This window comes from Anolis carolinensis, chromosome 1 (genome assembly GCF_035594765.1).
Source record: "Anolis carolinensis isolate JA03-04 chromosome 1, rAnoCar3.1.pri, whole genome shotgun sequence".
Taxonomy (NCBI): Eukaryota; Metazoa; Chordata; class Lepidosauria; order Squamata; family Dactyloidae; genus Anolis; species Anolis carolinensis.
In genome coordinates, this window is record NC_085841.1 from 41,425,753 (window position 1) to 41,451,568 (window position 25,816).

General features: G+C 38.9%; 1 protein-coding gene across 1 annotated transcript in view; it reads left to right on the top strand.

Moving 5' to 3' along the window:
- alk (ALK receptor tyrosine kinase) overlaps window positions 1-25,816 on the top strand; it is an 855,459-nt gene that overhangs the window by 249,778 nt on the left and 579,865 nt on the right. The window contains exon 2 of the mRNA XM_062973134.1: window positions 18,053-18,172. Coding sequence (XP_062829204.1) covers window positions 18,053-18,172 — 120 coding nt within the window. The remainder of the gene's footprint in view (window positions 1-18,052; window positions 18,173-25,816) is intronic.

The following is a 25,816-nucleotide window of genomic DNA, read 5'->3' on the forward strand; positions in this document are numbered from 1 at the left end:
GGGGAGTTGGCATATTTCTCAAAGAAGAGGCCAGGCCAAAATCATCATAGAGTTAAATGAAATACAGACCATGCAGTATTTATATGGTTATGTGTGGAGGTTCACTCTCTTTTATTCTTACACAGGCTAAATTTCTGTACTCCTGACCTAGTTAGAAAGACACTTTCCTGTAATTCAGCTTTTTGAAGTGTAGTTGAAGAGTTCTGCTTTCTGCAGCCAATCGTGGAATCACTCATCTGGAAAATGAATAAAAAAGGCTCTGAATTACTACCAATGTGAATTCTTGGCTTTTATTCAAACAATTGTTTGAGAGTAATATTGCAATATATCCCTCCACAAGCTCACCAGGTAAGAGAGTAGAATTGGACCTGGAATCCTGGAACTACAATTCAATTATAGCATTTTAGAATTTTTTTTTAAAAAAATAGCTACATTCTAGTAGCATAACTTCAGTTTTATTCAAGTTTTGCATCTATTTGTCTAATATAGAAGTATATACATATTTTTAAATGATTTAAGGCTCTTTTAATATTTGTGCATAGTATTTGAATATTTTAATAAGTTGTCAATTTTAAAGTTTTATATTTATACTTTATTTTGGGGTTTGTATTTTTTTAATGTTTTTAGCCACTTTGAATCCCATTATTGAGAAAAAATGGGTTATAAATTAATAAAATCAGGAGTAGAAGGAGGAAGTGGTGGCATCATTTTCTAAATGTTGACTACCAAAATGTTTGCAACAGCCTTCTCCAATATGATACCCTTCAGGTGTCTTGGATTTCAACTCCTATGCTATCTATATTCTGTATTCTAAAGCATCCAATGAGCATTTCAGGGGTTGGGAAAGGACTGGTCGGCAGTATTCAATGCTGTGTTTTGTTAAAACCTGGAAGAGGGGAAAGAAGCATTTCTTAGATTTGTTTCCCATTTGCAATATGATATTATTAATTAATTAAAATATTTCAATTCCGCTGTATATCACGATTCTTCTTCGTGGTGTCTGGTGAAATAAGCACATGTGGTAGTAATTGTGCCTAGCAATGCTCTTAGTACCTTAAAACAGCTGTTTGAAGTACTTTGGCTACAGCCCCACCCATCTTCCCCAGAAGGCATATATATGCAGGGGATGTAACCTCAGTTTCCCACTGCCGAAAGCGGCTAGAGAAAAAAGTCATGATGATCAGTGGGGAGGATGGGTGGGGATGTGTTAATTTCACAGATCACCACTTGAAGAAACCTGATTACAGGTAAGCAACCATCGCTTCTTCCTCGTGGTGTCTGGTGAAATAAGCACATGTGGTAGACTAGCAAGATACTCACCATGGTCGGTGGGCGTCATGACAGTGCTGATCCAAGAATCGCTCTGCTGAACGCTGCTTGCTTCCTGGATCCACTTTACAATGGGCCACAAAGGTAAGTGGCATGGCCCATGTGGCTGCTCTACACACCTTGTGGAGCGGTATGCCATGGCTGTATGCTGTGGAAGTTGCCACTGCTCTAGTAGAGTGTCATTTGATGACAAATGGAGGCTGCTGATGAGCTATCTCATAAGCTAACTTAATGGTGGCCACAATCCATCCCAACAGCCTCTGGGAGGAGACTGGCTGGCCCTTCAATTGAGAAGCCTACTTCAGAAAAAGTCTGGGCGAAGCTCTGAACTCCTTTGTTCTGTCTACATAATATGTGAGTGCCCTCCTGGCATCCAATAGATGCAGAGATTGTTCGAGTGGAGTGGAGGGGTTCTGAAAAAATGAGGGTATTACAATGTCCTCAGTCAGATGGAATGAAGAGACCACTTTAGGAAGGAATGAGATATCCATGCGCATGATGACCTTGTCAGCATGGAATCTCATATAAGGATGGTCCACTCTCAATACGCAAAGCTCGCTTGCTCTTCGAGCTGTTGTAATAGCCAGCAAAAATGCTACTTTCCATGAAAGATACGAGAGATCAACCTGGGCCAATGGCTCAAAGGGTGGTTTCTGTGATGCTGACAGGACCAATTGAAGGCTCCATGTCAGAATGGGAGGTGTCACTGGAGGTCGTGTGTTTCTGTACCCGTGCAGAAACCGTTGTATAACAGGCTCCTGGAAACAAGACTGACATCCTGATTCTTTCCAATGTGCCGAGATTTCCGCTAAATAACATTTGAGGGATGACAAATGCAAACCTTGACCTGCTAGCAATGCAAGGAATTCCAACACTAGTGATGTTGTAGCCGTTAATGGTTCTATGTCTTGTTGTTGGACAAAGTCAGTAAACTTTTTCCATTAGTAAGCATATGATTGCTTTGTTGATGGTTTATGTACTGCATCTAATATGTCTCTCACTGCTTGAGACAATGGTCGGGATGAATCCTCCATGCCGTGAGTCTGAGACATATGATGTCTGGGTGATGGAGGCGTCCCTAGTCTGCTGTGAGCAAGTCCGGGCAAAGTGGAAAGGGAAGGTACTGCCCTTGCGAAATCATCCGAAGGAGAGCAAACCAGGGCTGCCTGGGCCACCACGGTGTGAGGAGTATGCAGTTGGCTCTGTGGTGATACAACTTTGATACTACTCTGTTGAGAAGGGGTATCGGAGGAAACACGTACAGAAGTGGACCCAACCAGTGGAACATGAAGGCATCTCCCAGGCACCCTCATGTCTGGTCTTCCTGCTCTCTGGCACAGAACAGATCGCATTTTGCATTGTGTGGTGATGCAAACAGATCTATCAGGGGACTGCCCCACCTCTGGAAAAGAGATGTTACTTCTGTAGGATGAATGGACCACTCGCGAGTTGAGTCTTGTTCCCTGCTCAAAGTATCTGCAACACTGTTGTCCTGTCCCGGAACATGCATAGCTATCAGATGGGTGCAGTTGGCTAAGCACCAATGCCATATGTCTATGGTGCCCCATTGTTTGTTGATATACCATGCTACCATGGTATTGTCAGTGCATAGTTGGATTACTGTGCTGAGGCACAAGTCCTGAAATGCATGAAGGCTCCACTGTACTCGAGGAGATTGATATGATGTTGGGCCTCTTGCTGTGTCCATTTGCCTTTGACCATAAGGGAGCCGGAATATGCACCCCATCCATACAGGGATGTATCCGTTGTCAGAGTCACTGTTGCTTGTGGCTGCTGAAATGGAACACCCACACACACATTGTCCCGGGACAACCACCAGTGTAGAGACTGGCGGACATGAGCCGGAACCGAGAGACGGATGTTTTGGCTTTGGGTCAGCAGGTCGAAGACATGCAAAAACCACATCTGTAGAGGTCTCAATCTGAGTCTTGCATAGGGTGTTATCATCGTTGTGGATGCTAGATGTCCCAAGGCTGACTGGACATCCCTGGCTTGTGGCAATGGATCTTGCAGGAGGGTAAGTAGTGTTGTGCGAAGAGATCGAAACCTATTGTCCAGGAGATATGCTCTGCCAGTGGTAGAGTCTATGTCAGCTCCAATAAAGCATATCCTCTGTGTAGGGATAAGATGAATTTTTTTTTGATTTACAACTAAACCAAGGTTTTCTGACAACAATAAAGCAAAACGAAGATCACGCAACAGTGATTGTCTAGAAGGTGCCACCAATAACCAGTCATCTATGTATGGATAGACGGTTATTCCTTGAAGGCGGAGATGTGCCGCTACCATGGCCATTACTTTGGTAAAGACCTATGGAGCAGTAGATATCCCAACGGGAAGCACCCAAAAACAAAAAGCCCTTTCTGCCACCATAAAAGCAAGATACCTGTGGTGCTGAAGTACAATCGCAACATGGAAGTACGCATGTTTTAAGGTTCCGAGAGCATTGCTGGGCACAAACAGTACAGCTGTTTTAAGGTTCCGAGAGCATTGCTGGGCACAATTACTACCACATGTGCTAATTTCACAGATCACCACTCGAAGAAACCTGGTTACAGGTGAGCAACCATCGCTTTCTCAGGGTAGTGTAAAAGTACAGTCAATATTGACAAATTAGAACAATTGAAGTCAAGAACATAATTTAAATAGAGTAGAAACAGATCCCTCAGACTGACAAAATAAAAATGTTTTCTGCTCCATGCTTTCCAATAAATTCTGACATGATAAACCAGAAACTAAAGAAGCAACAATTTGGGACGCATATAAAGCGGTAATTAGAGGGCATCTAATACAGCAGAAAGCAAGAATAAATAAAGAAAAATAAAAAAATAAATCAGGAAATAAGCCTGAAAATTGAAGCAAAGGAAAATTTGCTGAAGAAATTACCACATAATAGGGGAGTAATAAAAGAATTAAATGACTTAAAAAGAGAAAAGAATCGAATGGAGTTAGACAAGATTGCAAAACAATTAAGATATATTAAACAATTTAATTTCGAAAACGCCAACAAACCAGGATTATGGTTGGTGAGGAAAATACGAAATAAAAGACAAAATCAACAAATAACATTAATCAAAAAAGATAACAAAATCATCACAAATGAGGAAGAAATTTTAAAAGAATTTAATAGGTATTACTCACAGTTATATAAAGAAAAATGAAAGATAACATCAGATGCATCTTAGACATAATAGAATACTAGGAATGGAACCATCAAAAAGAATTAGCGTTGCTCTCCGTTGAGGCGGAGAAGGCTTTTGATAATTTAAATTGGTCTTTTTTAAAAAAATTATCATTTAAAGAAATTGATGTTGGGTACCAATTTTTCAATTCTGTGGACACAATTTATGATAAACAAAGAGCTAAAATTATGATTAATGGTCAATATGCACAAAACATAAAGATTGAGAAGGGAGTACGGCAAGGTTGCCCATTATCCCCTTTAATTTTAATTTTTGCTTTAGAAATTTTATTAAAAAACTTAAAACAAGATCAAGCAACGAAAGGTACCAAAATACTGAAAAATGAATTTAAATATTGAGCATTTGCAGACGACATCATATGCATTATAGAGGATCCAAGAACACAATTACCATTTTGGATAAGTAAAATGGAGGAATATGGGGAAGTAGCAGGCTTCTATATGAACAAGAAGAAGATGAAGATATTAACAAAGAACATGACAAAAACAAACCAAGATGTCTTGAAAAGCATGACGGGAATTTCTGTAACTACAAAAATCAAATATTTGGGAATATGGCTGACAGCTAAAAATGCACAATTATTGGAAAATAATTATAAATCAAAATGGAAGGAAATAAAAAGCAATCTACAAAAATGGCAGAACTTAAATATCTCATTATTGGGGAGAATTGCAGTAATTAAGATGAATATTTTTCCAAAAATCCTTTATTTGTTCCAAAACTTACCTATAATTAGAACAACCAAAACATTTGAAGAATGGAATAGAGATCTCTCAAAATTTATATGGAAAGATTAAAAAATACCCAGAATCAAACATGTAATAATGACTGATAACAAAGATCGGGGAGGCTTCGGCCTCCCAAACCTTAAATTATATTTTGAAGCCAGCGCATTGACATGGATAAAAGATTGGTGCAATTTAAACAGAGAAAATATTTTAAATTTAGAAAGCTTCGACTTGAGACGAGGGTGGCATGCGTACATAATATGGTATGGTAAAAAACAAATAGAAAAAAAAATTGGCAATCATTTTATTTGGTCATCCCTGATTAAAGTATGGGAAAAATATATATAAAAAAACATTTATGATAAAATTCCATTATGAATTTCACCACTAGAAGGGAACAATAGGAAATTATTAGGTTGGTTGGAGTGGCCCACATATAAAGAAATTTTGGTCAGAAAGAACAGTGGATATCAAATTAAAACTCAAGAAGAAATAAAAAGGAAGTTTAAAAATTTAACATGGCTATAATATACCCAAATAAAGGAACCATTTTTGGTTGATAACAAAACTGGCTTCAGTAGTACAGAAAATTTCTGGGACAAGATTCTTCAAAATGACAAAAAAAGAGATAACAAAATTTTACGACAGATTATTAGGCTGGTCAACTGCAACAGAAGAGGTAAAAAACTGTATGGTAAAGTGGGCTAAAAATATCGGCCGCTCAATAAATATGGATGAATGGGAAACAATATGGAAGAAAAAAATAAAATATACCTACATGTGGGACTTAAAGGAAAATTAGATGCAAATGTTCCACAGGTGGTACATCACACCAAAAAAGCTGGAGGAAATGTACAAAGGAACTCAAAACACCTGTTGGAAATGTAGGAACCATATTGGATCGTATTATCATGTGTGGTGAACATGCCCTGAAACAAATAAATATTGGAAAATGATACATTTGGAATCTCAAAAAATATTTTAAAAAGATTTCAGATGAAACCAGAATACTATCTATTGGGACTGACTGACACAGACACAAATTTTAATTTAAATGAAGATAAACTGTTTACTTATATCAATATGGCAGCAAGGATTACATATGCGAAACAATGGAAGTCACAAGCTATTCCTATGAAAGAACAATGGCAGGGAAAAATGGAAGAGATTTGAGACATGGATGAATTAACTTTTTTTATTAAAAGTACACAGGGTCAGTCAATTAAAAAGACAGACTGGACTTTATATAGAGAATGTATGAATAATCAATAAGGAACAAGTCTTGGAATTGAGGATTCGGATAGACAATAATAGAGAAACCAGGACTATAAAAATTAAAGACAAATAATTTTAAGATCCCACAAAGGAAGGATGGAAGACTAAATAGTGTTTTACCCTCACCTTTTGTGTGTGTGTGTGGCTTTTCTTTTCTTCTCTCTTTTTGTTCCCTTTCCCCTTTACCCCTATTTACCTTGGACCCGATTTTGTCTTTTCCCCATTTTATGTAAAATATATTATGTATAATGTTTTGTTTGTAGAAAACTTCAATAAAAATTATTTTTAAAAAAATTCTGACACGATGATGTAAAGATGATCCTATTATAGAGTTTTCTTGATAAGATTTGTTCATAGGGGGATTGCCATTGCTTTCTTCTTAGGTTCAGAGAGTGCGATGTCCCCAAAGTCATTCAGGAGTTTCCATGGCTAATCAGGGATTTGAATCCTGGTCTCCCAGAGTCCTAGCCTGACACTCAAGCCACTATTTTATTTATTTAATTACCGTAATTTATATCCTGCATTTCTCCCACCATGCAACTTAAGGTGGCATATTACATTTTAAAAGCAGAACGTCAGTTTTAAAAGCCTCTCTTAGACCAATAGCTTTAAAAGAATCAAACTAAACCTCAGTGTAGGTTACACTGTGCCAGTCTCTTAAAACATGCTAAGAAGTTTAATACAATTTGAAAGCATATGCATATATATTTTTAAGGGAGCATATGCTTCAAACAAGGTTACATGCTCTAGCACAGTGGGTCTCCAGATGTTTTGGCCTTCCACTCCCAGAAATCCTAACAGCTGCTAAAACACCTGGGGATCCACATGTTGAGACCCACTGCTCTATAAGCTCAGCACAGGGATATAGTTGTACCTCTAGAATGGTATTATAGTGCCAAGGACCAGAGATAGGAATCTGGCAGCATTATAGCTGGTAATAGCATCTCAAATAGTTTAATACAAGTTGCTAAATGCAAAACTTCTCTTTGCTTTGGCCTGGAGTTGACATCACAACAGATGGTTTTGGTTTTGCCCATGTGTTGGCATGACAATGGGTATAAAGATTAATAACTAGATAAAGATGATGCAATGCTTGCTGAAATAACATATGTTTACTACTTCCAGAACTAAAGCCTTTCTTCAGAATATGATGCCACCCAGGGTGGATAATAGCGACCTAGATAAAAATATTTTCTGACTCTATGTAGGGCGTCTTTTTATATTCATAAAGACCAATGTTCCATTTCTCTACCAGCAGTTGTTGCTACGTATTTTATTCTAGCAGCAGTAGAGAAAGCAAATAGAAACAGAGTAATCTTCTGCTGCATCTCTCCCACTGAGGAATGTGTGACAGCTGAAGAGAAGATAGCTTTGGAATATCTCTATCAGCTCATTTATTGGTGGGAGCCGGAGAATTAGATGTTGAAAGCGTAATGATTTTTTTCCAAACTTCTTTTAACCATTCTACAGGGGTGGTATGCTAGACAGAAAATAAGGAAATGCAGTGCCATAGTACAGGCATCAAATGGCCCATCAAGTCCTGCAAAAAAATCCCAAATCATATGTTCCTTAGATTGTACTTCAGAACTTGTATTGCACCAGAATGCCAGTAAAATGTTTCCCGAAAAGGATGAAGGTAATAGTTTTTGAGTAACTGAAGACTTCTTTTGGCTCCAGGTTTTTCTTTCTGCATAAGTATCCAAAATGGTTATAGATAAAAAGAATTTATATTAAAGAATTTAAATTAAAAGCTTGGAGAGCTTCAGCATTTCTCCTCTCTATAGTTTATTGTGTCCTGCCAAACTCCTGGCTACTAAAAATGGAGCTGTCACCCTCCAGTTGTTAATTCATTCATTTATTGAAAAGGTTAGTGTGGCTGCAGGAAAGTGATAAAACTCCATGGTCCAGGGAGCCAGAAGGGGTAGTTGGCACATTCCAGCTTCAGCTAACATTCTTCAATATACTTTGACTTTAGATGGATACTGTATTGTTAGAGGGTGCAAAAAGATAAAAAAGAAAAAGCATTTATCCCTTTTGAAAAGACTAGAAAATGATTTCTCAGTGGATTATGATAATTTCTCAATGGTTTCCTTTCATGTGGTTCTTGTTTAAAAACACAGACATGGACTTCTTTTTACTTGCTTGCGTACTGTAATTATCTTAGAAGACCTGAAATATCTGGAATTAGTACTGCACCAGATATCTTTTCACTATGCCTTTTGCCATTCCATAGAATAGAATGACAGTGCTAGTAAAATGTCTATACTTGCATTCCATTATTTTGCATGATTTTGCTTGTATGTTCACAATGAATTGGTACTCCGATCTGCATCTGTTTAACAGGAAGGAGATGCTTTGTTTCAAGGCAATCAAGACCACACACCTTACATTAGTATATATTTATTGCTTATATATTACAGTATAGATAAAATATATCCCCTATGTAGCCACATCACAGAAGAGATCCTGTGTCCGCTTGCAATGTTCTCTCATTGGTGGCAAATAGAGAAGTGGCCTTTCAGCAGACATGATGTTCCTAAGTGGGTAGGTATTATTATTATTATTGTATGACACAGCAAACAAGATAGATATGCTGGATTTTGTATTACAAAATCACAAGTTGAACACTTCCCAAGTGTCTAGGACTGTGTGATGTATTTTCGGATGATGCGCGCAGATCCCAGTAGGGTGGCCTTTTGCAGTTGGCAGATTGTAACTTTGTCCATGTCTATTGTTTCCAAATGCCGGCTGAGATCTTTTGGCACGGCACTCAATGTGCCAATCACCACTGGGACCACCTGTACTGGTTTCTGCCAGAGTCTTTGAAGTTCAATCTTGAGGTCCTGATAGCGGCTGGATTTTTCCTGTTGTTTTTCGTCAATGCGACTGTCACCTGGGGTGGCAACATCAATGATCCAAACCTTTTTCTTTTCCACAACTGTGATGTCTGGTGTGTTGTGTTCCAGAACTTTGTCAGTCTGGATTCGGAAGTCCCACAGTATCTTTGTGTGCTCATTTTCCAATACTTTTGCAGGTTTGTGATCCCACCAGTACTTTACTGCTGGGAGGTGGTACTTGAGGCATAAGTTCCAATGAATCATTTGGGCCACATAGTTGTGCCTCTGTTTGTGGTCTGTCTGTGCAATTTTCTTACAGCAGCTGAGGATATGATCAATGGTTTCGTCAGTTTCCTTGCACAGCCTGCATTATGGGTCATCAGCTGATTTTTCGATCTTGGCCTTAATTACATTTGTTCTGATGGCTTGCTCCTGGGCTGCAAGGATCAGGCCTTCTGTCTCCTTCTTCAGTGTCCCATTCGTGAGCCATAGCCAGGTCTTCTCCTTATCAGCTTTTCCTTCAATTTTGTCAAGGAGTGTTTTGTTGTGCGAACTGTCAACTCTAGTTTGTAGTGTGGTTTTCTTGTACTAGTTTTTTGTCTGCTGTGCTTTGAAGAGTTTCTGATTTTTGACTTCAATCAAAGCAGGTTCTTCACTTTGCTTTACATATTCTGCCAGGGCATGTTCTTCTTCTTTGTCTGCTTGTTTTACTTGTAAGAGTCCTCTGCCACCTAATCTTCTAGGCAGATATAGCCGGTCAACATCACTGCGAGGGTGCAGTGAATGATGAATGGTCATGAGTTTTCTTGTTTTTCTGTCCAAATTGTCCAGTTCCGCTTGTGTCCAATTTATAATGCCAGCAGTATATCTTATGACAGGTATGGCCCAGGTGTTTATGGCCTTGATGGTGTTGCCTCCATTGAGCTTGCTTTTGAGAATTTTTCTGATTCTTTGTGTGTATTCTTTTCTGACCATAGTCTTCACATGTTCACATGTTCATGCTTGAGCTATTTATAGTCTTCTGGCTGGTGACACTTTATTGTTTGGCCATTAGGCATATTTATGCCCTCACTTTCAATGATTTTTCCCTTCTTCAATGCCACAGTTGAACATTTGTCCAAACCAAACTCCATGCTGATATCAGTGCTAAATATTCGGGCAGTGTTAGTCAGAGACTGGATTTCAGTTTCCATTTTCCCATACAGCTTCAGGTCATCCATGTACATCAGATGTGAAATTTTGTGAGAATTCTTAGATGTTTGATAGCCGAGGTTTGTTTTTTGTAAGTTTGTTAACAGAGGGATCATGGCAATAATGAAAAGTAGAGGGGACAGTGAGTCTCCCTGGAAAATTCCTCTTCTGATGTTGACAAGTCCATAGCTTTCATTTCCAATTATTATTATTATTATTATTATTATATTATATTATGACACAGCATACAAGATGCTGGATTTCGTATCACAAAATCACAAGTCGAACACTTCCCAAGTGTTGTTGTTGTTGTTGTTGTTGTTGTTGTTGTTGTTATTATTATTATTATTATTATTATTATTATCCCATTTTTCTCCCATGGTTGGAATTCAAAACAGCATACAGTGTTAAAAGCAACAAAATTACAGACATAAAAATCCAACAAAAACATCATAACTAAACAGATTGCACAATTCATAACCCATATTAAAACTATTAACAATTAATAAACTACCACATATATTATTAAACATTCCCTATGCCTCGGGCTACTGAGGATATCCATGCATCATTTAAACTTAAATCCTAGATTTCCATTTTCTTTAGGCCGCATAAAAAACATTGGTCTGTCCGTTTAGTGTTTCTAATCTTAGTGTTATTTAGGCCATATGTAGAAACATTGCTCGGTCAGAAATAACCTATAAAGATGTATCACCAGCACTTATCTGACCATTATCTGTTATCTGTTTCCTGTTATATGTTTTAGATCATCAGGAAAGGCCTGTTTCCACAAAAAGGCCTTAATTTGTGAGCAAAAGGCCAGCAAGGAGTGAGCTGCTCACACCTCTTTAGGAAGGGAGTTCCAGAGCCATGGGGCCACCACCGAGAAGGCCCTCTCTCTCATTCCCACCAAATGGGCTTGAGACTGTGGTAGGACCGAGGGAAGGGTCTCTCCTGTTGATCTCAGGGCTCATGTGGGCTAGTAGGAGGAGATACTGTCCCTCAAGTAGGCTGGGTCTGAACAGTTTAGGTCTTAATAGGCTAAGGCCAGCACCTTGAATTGTGTCTGGAAACAAACTGGGTAGAGCTTTGTGTGCCATCATCACCACTTAAAATTCTGCTCAGAAATGTATTGGTAATATCTCCAACTGAAAAAAGGCATTGCTGTAGGAAAAATGATAGCCACTTTTAGACGCACTTTTGAATGTGCAAATGAATACAGATGTTACTACTGAAACCAGTATTCTGGTTAATCCCTTCCTCTCCACTTCTCCAGACATGATTTCCAATATTTCCCTGAGTATTTTGCCCAAATTGAGAATTGACGTCTCTCAGAATGTGTTTTTTTTTTTAAAGGTAAGCACTTTTGGAGAAGCTTATGAAAACAAAAGGAAGAAATGCATTTTCTTCTTCCTTCACTAATTTTTCATGGTGGTATCTCATATCAAATCTTAGGTATATGCAACTTTCTACTACTGTCTTCCTCTGAAGATAGGTTAATTGGAAAGGTTTTGTGTCTTCAGATACAATCTTCACTCTGCTGTAGAAGTGTCAGGGAACTTTGTGCTTAAACTTATAGTGCTAAGCACCCATGAAAAGATTGCTCTCAGAACATCATTGGAGAAAAGAGATAATAAATTATTCATAGTCAATTGAAGATAACATTTTATACTTAATTATATAATGGTTAGAAAGGTTTCTGTTATTGTCTAGCCCAGGGATTAGAAAACTAGTTTTTGAACAAGTCTTTTGAACAACCTATGTTGATGGGGGTTTCTGGGAGTTGTTCCGTTATTGCTAGCACAGTGAAGGAGTTGAGCCAGGTGGGGTCACAAACTTCTATTGCTACAGATTCCTGAACCTAATTTTAAGAAACAGTCAGCCAGGAAGGATTCCAACTCAAGGTTGGGTTGGCGGGGCGGGGTGCTTCTAAGAACTGAACATCCTTCCATTACAATCCACTGAATTTCCAGTATCTGTTGTGAATGGAACTCCTGGGGCTTTATCATACTAGTGTTTTAAAGTGGTCACTCCCCAAATTCATGGCATCTTCTGTCTCCTGCATAATTTTGGTAAATGTAGTTTGGGGTGGGGCCTTTATAATTTTCAGCTAGAGGGGTCCTCACCTTACTAAACTACATTTCCCAGAATTCTGCAGGAGACAGAAGACACTAAGCAACATTAAATCTGCGCCCTCCCTCCTAGCCTTCAGAAAGAAAGTAAAAACCTGGCTTTGGGATCAGGCTTTCAGAGAATAGAGCAGTACAATAATAGTTTTGGAATATGTTCAATACTATGGAACAACCTTAGACTTTGATTTTTGGATGACGTGATTTTAAAATTGAATGTAATGTTTAATATGTATTAATTTTAATACTTTAAGCGTAATGTTTTGTATGTGTTTAAGGCATTCAACAATTACCATATGTAAGCCACCTTGAATCTCCTTTGGGGTAGAGAAAGGTGGGATATAAATAGGGTGAATAAATACATAAGAGAGTGGAGATGCCCACTTTAAAATGCTAGTCTAATAAAGCCCCTAGTACAGGTAAAGGTTTCCCTTTGACATTAAGTCTGGTCGACTCCGGGGGTGATGCTCATCTCCATTTCTAAGGCGAATAGCCAGTGTTGTCTGTAGATGCCTCCTAGGTCACGTGGCTGGCATGACTGCATGGAGAACCATTAGCTTCCCGCCAAAGCAGTACCTATAAATCTGCTCACATTTGCATGTTTTCGAACTGTTAGGTTGGCAGAAGCTGAATCCATGGAATCCTGTTCCGTGGATTCAAATAGCTGACCTTCCAATCAGCAAGTTCTGCAACTGAGCAGTTTAAGCTGCTGCACCACTGTGACTCTTGATAAAGCCCCTAATGCTCAACAAATCTTCTTTCTCATCCACGTGTGCCAGCATTCTGTGCAGTTTGAGGAGCTACTCTTTCTAAACACAATTCTACTTCTCCTTATCTCTTCTTGCATTTCCACACAAAAATACACCCAGAGTTTGCCTTTCTGCACCAAAATAATCATACTCAATGTGAACAAACCATGGGCTGTCTTCACAATGCACAGTGACTTCCAGTGAACATCCTGGGTTTTCCACTTGAAAGCACTTTTATTCAGTTTAGGAAAGATTGGAGGATATTCCAGAGTTTACTTGAAACTAGACTATCCCTGGACTTTATGACAATTTGAATATGAGATCAGGTTCAATACAGCTTGATTTCCTGCCCAGACAGACACTACTTCCATTACATTTACCATGTGTAAGGACAAGCGATGAATCACACCTGTGTCACATTGGTCATGGAACTCAGTTTGAGCATTTGACTGCTGCAGTTGACTCTGCTAATGTCAGAACAGGGTGCCCATGTGACCTCCTCCTCCTTGGTGGTTGTGTGGGTGCCCCATTTAGACATCAGCAGAGTGTCTAGTCACTGAGATGGAGTTCTGTGGCCAGCTAGGAGTGGCAGTGATGACAGAGAGGAGGTGGCAGCCTGGTGGGCTGTATTCAGTTCAGGATCATCTGGACAACATCTCAAGATTCAACATGTCCATGATGCTTCAGGCCTGATTTGCACCAAGCTAATCTCCCCAGTGTAAATAAGGCTTCTCTATTATGTGATCTAAACTAAGCAAAACTATACTGTAGCAGATGTGATCCTTGATATTTGTACCCAGAGAGTGTCTGCTTTCCCTCTGGTACAAAATTCATATGTGTTTGGAGAAGGAGGAAATGGGTTAGATTACATGATGAAAACTGCATAGGTTTGCATGGGATGGTTGGCATGTCATTTGATCTGCTACATAGAATCATAGAATCATAGAATCATAGAATAGTAGAGTTGGAAGAGACCACATGGGCCATCTAGTCCAACCCCCTGCTAAGAAGCAGGAAATCGCATTCAAAACACCCCCGACAGATGGCCATCCAGCCTCTGCTTAAAAGCCTCCAAGGAAGGAGCGTCCACCACGGCCCCGGGGAGAGAGTTCCACTGTCGAACAGCTCTCACAGTGAGGAAGTTCTTCCTGATGTTCAAGTGGAATCTCCTTTCCTGTAGTTTGAAGCCATTGTTCCGTGTCCTAGTCTGCAGGGCAGCAGAAAACAAGCTTGCTCCCTCTTCCCTATGACTTCCCTTCACGTATTTGTACATGGCTATCATGTCTCCTCTCAGCCTTCTCTTCTGCAGGCTAAACATGCCCAGCTCTTTAAGCCGCTCCTCATAGGGCTTGTTCTCCAGACCCTTAATCATTTTAGTCGCCCTCCTCTGGACGCTTTCCAGCTTGTCAACATCTCCCTTCAACTGTGGTGCCCAAAATTGGACACAGTATTCCAGGTGTGGTCTGACCAAGGCAGAATAGAGGGGGAGCATAACTTCCCTGGATCTAGACGCTATTCCCCTATTGATGCAGGCCAGAATCCCATTGGCTTTTTTAGCAGCTGCATCACATTGTTGGCTCATGTTTAACTTGTTGTCCACGAGGACTCCAAGGTCTTTTTCGCACACACTGCTGTCAAGCCAGGCGTCCCCCATTCTGTATCTTTGATTTCCATTTTTTCTGCCGAAGTGAAGTATCTTGCATTTGTCCCTGTTGAACTTCATTTTGTTAGTTTTGGCCCATCTCTCTAGTCTGTCAAGATCGTTTTGAATTCTGCTCCTGTCTTCTGGAGTGTTAGCTATCCCTCCCAGTTTTGTGTCATCTGCAAACTTGATGATCGTGCCTTCTAACCCTTCGTCTAAGTCGTTAATAAAGATGTTGAACAGAACCGGGCCCAGGACGGAGCCCTGCGGCACTCCACTTGTCACTTCTTTCCATGATGAAGACGACGCATTGGTGAGCACCCTTTGGGTTCGTTCGCTTAGCCAATTACAGATCCACCTAACCGTAGTTTTGTCTAGCCCACATTTTACTAGTTTGTTTGCCAGAAGATCTCTAATCTATGAGTACTTGTTTCTGAGCAGTTCGAAGATCACAAACAAGTTGTGATTGTAGAAGTGGAGTTGGGAGTTGAGAGTTACGTGTCTGCCAAGGACTGTTGATGTCACTGTGTATGGCATTGTGTGTACACGTGTGTGTTTAACTGACTTTTGTGTGCATTGGTCAGTGAATGGGGAAATATTAAGAGACAGTAGTTTTGTAAGGGGTCATTCCACATATGGACAATTTAGCAAGCCTGGTCTTAAAACCAAGAGACCAGAAGATAATGTAAGTGGAACTGCCCTGATAATATGCTTCTTCATGTGCCAGTAGGCACTATCTCTGAAAAGAATGGCTGGACATTTATTGCTATCAAACCAATTTTGTCATGGGTGGGTTCCAGTTTTCTATCTACTCTTGAAAAAGAAAAATTAAGCTGTCAAACACAGCTTATTAAAATGCAGGGATGAAGAATTAAAGGTCTCCATGATGTGGCAGGCTTGCTGTGCCCTCGGTTTCTATTGCACATGCCTTCTCCCTGATCAGAGCATCAGAAGTGCTAATCTCACCCTCTCAGAAGATCCGTGCTGGTCTGGCAGGTGTTCAGGGTGGATATAGATGAAAGCAGACTGCCAGAGCTGATGTGGGGTCATTGGGACAGGGGATAATCCCTCAAGGCTTGCATCAAACATTCTAATTTGTGACACTGAAATGCAGCAGGGTGTGAAGGTACTTGCTTTATGTGCCAGCTTTCCAGAAGCTAAAAATAAAGTAACGAGTGAAAAATGCTCTGAGGTGAGACCTTACAACAAGAATTTGCAATTTCAGACAGAGGGATATTGCTTCGAGTTCAGTAAAGAAGTTAATAATTTCCTCCCTCCATTAAAAGCAATTTATACTTTGTGACTTGCAGATGCAGAAGAAGGTGAGAAGGAATACTGTATTCTTTTACAGACTAAGAACTGCATTGCTTTATAGCAAACTGGTGTGTGCTGTTTAAATGATCAATGAGAACCAGATTTTTCCACTGGCAATTGTGTTCATTACTAAACATCTGTGCAGATGTGAATGTAGTTATTATCTTTCTCCCAACCAAAATAGGTGGTTTATTTCATTAGTACTATATGCCCCAGTCTTTCCCAGATTCATACATTTGTTTTGAGTGTCTATGACAGCAAAATTCATAGTGTGATAAAACCAAAACCCTTTCCTTTGGGAAAGAATGGGAAGCAACTTTGCAGATGTTGGTAGACTACAACTCCCATCAGCCTCCACTATTGACTACTGGTTAGAGCTGATAAAAGTTTCAATTTTAATAATACCAGTCAGGGTTGGGGGTGAGGGGCAAAAATATTCTGTCCCTGCAATAATGCATGTATATTACTACCAGGATAACATATACATTATGTAGGACATTTAAAATTGAACTGGTTGATGTTTTTTTAAAAAAATTAAAAGCAACGGATATTTCAAAGACTTCAGTGTGCTAAGGACAAGTGAGCAAGTTGAAAACCTCAATGCAAGACCGCTGCTAAGCTGTTACCTGTATTTAGTGAATACCAGATGCATTCTAAGAAAAGAATGATGGAGTAGCTTTTTTGTTCCATCTTTACGGGAAGCTCATTCAAGATTTCTGAATGGAATTCATAACCTCTTAATAACATTTTATAGCTTCTCATTCATATGATATAGCCAATGAATATATAGCTACATGCATTTAAGTATCTCTTTTCAACAGTGTGTCAATCAATGTAGATATCAAAAATAATGTCAAATGCTGAAAATGAGCTGATATTCATAATCCTTTCCTTCTTCCACAATAAGACTGGGAAAGAGAGGATCTATTTGAAAACCCCTACAATGAATGATGCAGCCAATCCAATTTGACTATGCATTGCTATTATTGAGGGCAGTAAGGCTTATTTGAAATGAGAGCAAACTTTCTTGAAGCAAATGAAGGCTTTTTAGAGTAATTTCCCAGGTCTGTATATCCACATAATTTAATGTACAAAAGACTGATGATGGGACTAATGCAAAAGTATTAAAGGAAAATGCATTCCAAATACCTTTTTGTGTTTATAATGCAACAAAGACAACAAAAAGACACAAAAATATTGTGCAAGTTTTGAGAACCCTAGGTTTTTAAAAGCACAGGGAAATAGCACATTGCCAATTAGTACATCCTAATTTGAAAATGAGCAATTGTCTCACCCTTCATTAGTATGAAATCATGGAAAAGTATTGCTGCAATTTTATATAATTTCAGCTTTTCATTTAGGGGGCGATGAAGAATTTGTGTTGCTAATTAAGTTTGTGTCTCAAAACTGATCTGATCTGATCTGAAAAACCGCAGTTGCTCAGACCAAGGAAACATGGGCTGGAGCCACTGAATAATGGGTTCATTAATGATAAAAGCCATTTACAAGAATGCTTCTATCCAAAAAATGTTTCCACATTCTAATGTCTGAGATGTGCTTTTCTTGTAGCAGTAGTGATCTATCTGTCTGTCTATCTCTCTGTTTCAGCATAATTGTCTCATTTTGTTTTGCAGGCTTTAGCATTCCAGAATCACCAACAAATATCCCTTCACACTCTTTGGATTTTTCTGCATGGAATTTGTCCTGGGTCATGAAAGATTCCTTCCCTTCCTTTGCTCCCAGAGGGCGACACTGTAAGTGCATCCATTTTACATTCATAATAAAATCAGAAATGAAAATGACATTTTAAAAAATCCTACTTCTATAAAAGAATGCTACAAAAAAATTATGATATGGTGTGTGATCTCTTGGTGTATTGCAGCTAGCCCTCCACATATCCATGGTAAAGCATTCATGGGTCTAATTACTCGCACATTATTTGCTTCTGCTACCTTGCTATGCCTTTTCAAACCAGGATTTTTATATCATTGAGGAGAGGAGAAGGGAGGAAATCAGAGTGGCAGGATAGCTGGTCCCAGCCAGATACACATAGGCAGGAGAAAGAGGAAAAGGGGATACCACATGAGGACATGGACATGCACTTGTTCAATTATATGGGCGGGAATGGGAAAGAAAATGAAAACCTGCTCATTCAGTCAGAAAGGGAAGGCAAGGGAGAAGAGGAGGGTGTGCGTAAACAAGAGGTAGGAAGAGAATGGGATTGGATAGGACATGTGCACATGTTGCTTACTTGTGTGCATGTAAAAGAATATAAATATATCTAAATATATTCATGATGTGAGTTACAGTCATTTAGAATTAAAATAACAACCAGTATATAACTACAAGTGATAAAGGAAGTGCTATATTTTAATCTATTAAAATAAAATAACAAGGAGTTAGCGTAAGAATAAAAAAGATGCCCTGGTGTATAGAAAAGTCTAATCAATCAAGGGAAAGCAAAATAAGGTGTCTTCTTGGTGAGAATGTTTAAGGGAAACTGTTCAATAAAATTAATAGGACCTAAAACTTATTGAATATAAACCAATCTGATTCGTATATCTCAGGCAAACATGTGAATGAGAATTCAGTTAACCTCTAGTTTTCATCTCCAAATGTTTTAGCGCATTACTCTAATTTTTATTTTATTTATTTATTCTATTTATTTACAGTATTTATATTCCACCCTTCTCACCCCGAAGGGGACTCAGGGCGGATCACATTATACACACATAGGGCAAACATTCAATGCCCATAAACACATCAAACAGAGACCGAGACAGACAGACGCAGAGGCAAGTTAACCTTTTTCTGAGGGGATGTTCGATTCTGGCCACAGGGGGGAGCAGCTGCTTCATCATCCACTCTGATGGCACTTCCTCATTCCAGGTCGTAAATTAGTTAAACTTGCCTCCCCACTTTTTTTATAAGTGGTACCTTATTTCCTACTTGATAGATGCAACTATCTTTTGGGTTGCTAGGTCAGCAACGAGCAGGGGCTATTTTTTATTTTTAATTGATGGGTGCTAACCCCGCCACGGGCTGGCCTCGAACTCATGACCTCATAGTCAGAGTGATTTATTGCAGCTGCTCAACAGCCTGCGCCACAGCCCGGATGTATATTTTTTAAAATACATCCTTTAAAATACATACCCAAAGGCACATATTACAAGAAGGTGCTTTCAAAATGTATATAACAGGGCCGCTTTGAGTCTCTTTGTGGAGAGGAAAAGTGGGGTATACTGTAAATAAACATAATAATAACAATACATATATTTCATGCACAATGTATTATGTGCAAAAGCATACACACTTGAAAATACTCACAAATTGATGCAAGAGCAGAACAGTACCAACATTTACAAAACATTCTTGTTTTTAAAAAAGATCATGTTAAGAGAGATGCATCTATCCCTACCATAAAGTTGGAATGCCTGACTTTATGCAATGCTGATTTTGTGTAACAAAGAGATATGTGAGCAGAACCTCATACACATTTCCTAAGATGCATTGGAATTTATACAGAATCATGTAATGAGCCACTTTGTACCATATCAGTTTTGTCTAATTAAAAAATGGAGCCCGGCATGCGATACATAATCCATTACCATGCATTAATATCAAAGCTTCTTACTCCCCAATAAGAGTAAAAATAGGGAGGATGGTGGTGGAGCATTTTTTCTAATTTTTACTCACAGTCTCATATGGATTCTTTTACTAGATGATTTAACTTCAGTACAGTTTCCAATTTGGAAAAAAATGTTGTGGCAGGAAGAGCAAGTATTTAGGTTTGAAAAGGGCATAACCTTGCCTGATAGGCTGACCCAAATTATGTCTTGCCAATATATCCCAGGAGTTGAGCTGGGTAAAAAAAACTTCAACCAAAGAGGAATTGACTAGCTCAGAGATTTGATGATATTGACATTAATCCGAATGGAGTCAGTATACTGATCCTTTTGACTAGTGGCAATCAGAAGAAGTATTGATATACCTTTAATCCTTGTAATGCCTCTAAAAAGATTAAGAAGTTTCTTGAGTTCACATAGGTCAACATCTGGAGTGGACATTTCACCTAATTGTCTGCTGTGGAATCTTTCTCAATCTTTACCGCAAGAGCTCTACCTTAGTAGTATTATCTTTTTATATCTGTTGTTGTTGTTGTTGTTGTTCTTAATTGTCAGTAACCCAGGATGTTTGTTATTGGCTAGGAAGGAGCCAGGCATCTTGCTAATGTCAACAGCAAGATAGGCTATTAATGGTCAGGGGCTTAACCCAACCCGGGCTTAGATCTCATGACCTCTCGGTCAATAGTGATTTATTGCAGATGGCTACTAAACAGTTGCGCCACAGCCCGGCCCCACCAAAAGTTGTATTTTGATGGGCATCACTTTTAAATTATTTGAGTTGGGGGAAAAACATATTTCAAATAATATAATGATGTTATTTGTGACAATAGTTATGTAGAAAGCAAAGCCTTCCACACCACTCTGATGACCACTGGCTAACTTCACTAGCTTCTTGAAAAAAGTCACCAATATTAGTTACCAAGCACTAATATTCTTACAGTCTATGCAGCTGAAGGATAGGATATTCAGCAAATCCATTTGGAACATGAAGGAGAATGAATCTATTGCTAGCCCCTTGTGAGAACAGATGAGGTGGAAAGAGGCTAATAAGATTTACTCACCCTAGGCTTCTAATTATCTGCTTGAGGGAGAGGTTTGACCTACCTGTGTGAAGGCATCACATATTTCTTTAAATTTATGTCTTAGCCTTTTATGTTGTAGAGTACATATCTTTGGGATGGCAAAGACTATCTGCTCCCGGCTTTTGTATCTGTTTGAACAATGTGGACACTTCAGCCTCAGCTTAGGGCAACAGATTTTTCTTCTCTTGTGACTTTTCCAAATATGGCTTTTGTTTAAGCCTGTCATTATTTGTCTTCAACCTCTTTGCTTTCTTCAGAAACATCATTCCAAGGAGAAACATATGCTTGAAAAGTTTAAAGAAGATCTGGACATGGTTTCATTTGCTTTTATACCCTGAAGATAGATGAATATGACCCTGCTAATACACTTGCACATCACCATTTTGCAGATGTTAAAACTGAGCTAATGTAAAATAACAATTTGTTCAAGGTCTCTGAACTGAGTAGCATATTTTACTTTTACTAAAAATCTCTCGGTTCTCTTGTAAGGAATGAACAAATCGCTTTCTAACAGTTCACCGCTTTGTTGCTTGATTAAGATTACAAGTGAGTGTTTAATAAAACTTCTATTAAAACTTTGTTTGCCTAATCATCTGATGGGACCCTTCTAATTAAGTGACTGGCACTGCTGAAGTGAGGAAATATTAGTCTTTTTAATTAGTTTCCCCCCCCCCCCCCTTGTTCTGTTAATTGATCAATGCCTTTGATTGAAAGGCAGAAGTTTTTTGGGTTTTTTTTGCAGGGCAACTCCCTGCCTCAATTAATTTCTACTAAAGAAGGAATAAATGTGGAGTTCTTGTCTCAATCACATTTTTAGAGCTGTATATTTAGTCCCCAGAGTAAACAGTCAGGTTGCAGAAAAAAGGTTGTAGAAGGTATATTTTAGTGTTTATACATGCCTCATTGCTTTTCAATAGCATTACCTGTTTTCATTAATGGGCCATACAATTTTTTACTGTTGCCAAGCAGAAATGCAGACATCCTTTAATACCACACTTGCTTGATCCTTGTTCAAAAAGGAAATAGGGCCATACATACATAGCTAGCTACCAGTGAGTTTGAACACGGTGGAAGAAGAAACTGGATTGCTTGAATATCCATAGATTACAATATCCTGGAGGGAGATTTCAGGTCAGGTGGAAACACAATATGAGGTTAAAGCCTGAAAGGACTATTTCTACTGAACAATTGTCCAACCTGTGAAGATGGGAAGACCTTATAAAGGTGATCACATTGTTCTGGCACATTTGGGGATAAAAGATCATTATGGTACCTGGCTCCTAAACTGCTCAGGTCTTTAAAGCTTCAGGGAATAATCTTCAAAAGGTCAGAGAACAAATGGCAAATTTAGCACAAAAATAAACATAAATGTGATACCAAAATGTCATAAATACAGCTTTGCAGCAAACAAGAGACACCATTTTCAATTTCCAAACATAGAAATGGATGTTCTGAACTTCTAAAGCCCATAACTACATGTATTGTGACATACTGTGGTGTCTGATGAAAGACAAAGGGAAAGTACATCACAACCTGTTGTAGATGATCATATCTTCTGGTTTCTAAGAACAACGCTCTTGTTTTGCAGATGGAATTTCAAGAATTTAGTTCTCTACAGTGGCACACACAAAAGTTTATATAGGTTACTTTAGAATAAATCCAGAAGAAGCAGTAACAGGCATTGTTTATATCAGGTCATAGAATCATAGAATAATGGAGTTGGAAGAGACCTCATGGGCCATTCAGTCCAACCCCCTGCCAAGAAGCAGGAAATCACATTCAAAGCACCCTATCATGTGCTCACATGATTAAAGAATTGTGTCTCTAATGAGACTGTAAGGGTCTGAGTCAAAACTTCCACTAGTTAGGAACATTGAAGTAGCAAAGGGGTATCATAAAATATCATCTACATTCAGGAAAATAAATCCGTGACCTGTCTTGTTGTTCTCTTGAAAGGTTACTTTTGTGTTAATTTTGCAGTTTGTACTCAGACTTTTAAATATGATTTTCTGTTCTGATCTGTTCATTTCTTTTAGTTTGCCTCTTTATTTTAAAGGTTAAGGTCAATTCCTTAGAAACCTAACAGAATCTGGGTGATTAGGTCTCATCTTACTTGTAAAATAGCTTAAATCTTGGTTGGGTCCCAATGCAGATCAATTCTAAATAGAGCTTGGAATAGTGAGTTTTGAATGCTGGCTGGGGAAGAGTGGGATTTCTAGTACGAAACAATTTTTCCATCTCCATTTCTGAGCTAGGTGAACCAACCTCTATTTTTGCTTCAGTGGAAGAAAAAATATTCTATTATGAAATGAATAAGGAGAAAGAATATAATATTTTATCCATTGAAGGCCAACGAACGTAATTTAAGAAGTACTTACATATAGTACTTGGTAGGTAACAGCATGATCTAATTGTAATTAGGCTAGGCAATTCCTTTTTTAACTAGAAGTAGATCATATGTACTAATTTTCAGGAACAATTTTTGCATTGCAGAACTTGTATTATATGATATCTATTTTTAGCAGAGATAAAACAAAAAATTAGAATCTAATCACAGATTTCCTATAAAACTGTGAAGAGGAAAGACCTCTCCCAGATAATCAATTTATTCAGATAAAGTCCTTATGTAATATGTATGTTTTGAACTGTTGCTTGACTCATCTTTCAACACCCAATCCAAATTCTTCAGAGGTTTGTAAAGCTGCCCAATTAATTTCAGTTGACTTTAACCATAATTCTAGTCATTGAAAGTATTTTCTTACCAGTGGTGTTCGATAGCACTAGTTTATTTGAGTTTATGGAAGAGGCTTAAGAGTCTGAAGCTAAAAGTTCATTGCATATTGTCGCTGTTGACTTAGAATTGACCAATGCTCTGTATCAAATATTTAAGGGGGCTTTTGAATTTAACTAAAGTACTTGTTTTTTTCAATGTATCCTCCTTAGCATTTTGAACAAATGTTATCATATCTCTGCCTACATTTTGTTTCTTGGATTAATTTTCTGTTGTATATGTGAGTCAACCACTCCATTTGAATGGCGGTAGTTGAAGTGATGATTTCTCTTTCAGTTGATTTGCTGTTGTTTTCTTTGTATTTTTATCCCATCATGTCATATATGATACATATATGAGGACAGCATGGTTTAATCTTACAAACAGGTAAGATTAGGGGCCTCTGGTGCAGAGCCGGACCTAAGTATTTTTCAAGTGTAGGTGAACAGAATTTTGGCGCCCCCCCCCCCAAAAAAAAACAATCACTGAAAAATAAAAGCGTTGGATAAGCGAAAATGTTGGATAATAAGGAGGGATTAAGGAAAAGCCTATGAGACATCAAATTACATTAAGATTTTACAAATTAAGCACAAAACATCATGTTTTACAACAAATCAACAGAAAAAGCAGTCTCGACTGCGCCCCCGTATGTTTGGCACCCAAACGACCGCTTAATTCGCCTCAGTTTTGGACCGGCTCTGCCCTGGTGGCACAGTGTGTTAAAGCGCTGAGCTGCTGAACTTGCAGACCGAAAGGTCCCAGGTTCAAATCCCGGGAGCGGAATGAGCACCCGCTGTTAGCCCCAGGTCCTGCCAACCTAGCAGCTCGAAAACATGCAAATGTGAGTAGATTAATAGGTACCGCTTCAGCGGGAAGGTAACGGTGTTCCATGCAGTCATGCCGGCCACATGACCTGGAGATGTCTATGGACAACGCCGGCTCTTCGGCTTAGAAATGGAGATGAGCACCAACCCCCAGAGTCGATCACGACTGGACTTAATGTCAGGGGAAACCTTTACTTTTACCTTTTTATGAGGACAGCATGGTTTAATCTTACAAACAGGTAGAATAGTAGGGGTTGTAATTGACCCAAGGCCAAATAGGAGTTTTATTGCTGAACAGAAATTTAAATTAGGGCCTTCCAGTTAGAAGTTCATACAATGCCATAATATGGGAGGCTTTAAATATTTATTTATTTATTTATTTATTTATTTTATTTATTACAATATTTATATCCCGCCCTTCTCACCCAACAGGGGACTCAGGGCGGCTTACAATAAAACAGACATATAAAAACAGTACAATACACTATAAATTAGTTAAAAAATTAACTTACATATAACATTCATAAAATGCATTTATAAAATATAGATAGGCGTGTACAAGTTTAAAAGACTGGGTCTGTCAATTGAGTTCCAGTATACATAATAGTAATTAATGCTGCTGATTCTTATTCGAAAGCCTGGCCCCACAACCAAGTTTTTACCTTCCTACGGAAGGATAGGAGGGAGGGAGCCTGCCTGACTTCAATGGGGAGGGCGTTCCATAGGCGGGGAGCCACTACTGAAAAGGCCCTGTCTCTCGTCCCCGCCAGCCGCACCTGTGAGGCTGACGGGACCGCGAGCAGGGCCTCATCCGACGATCTTAAGCTTCGAGGTGGGTCATAGCGGGAGACACGTTTGGATAGATAAGCTGGGCCGGAACCGTTTAGAGCTTTATAGGCTAAAGCCAGCACCTTGAATTGTGCTCGGTAGCTAATCGGCAGCCAGTGGAGCTGACGTAACAGAGGAGTAGTACGCTCCCTGAACGCCGCTCCAGTTATTAACCTGGCAGCTTCCCGTTGGACTAATTGAAGCTTCCGAACAGTCTTCAAAGGCAGCCCCACGTAGAGTGCGTTGCAGTAGTCTAAACGGGATGTAA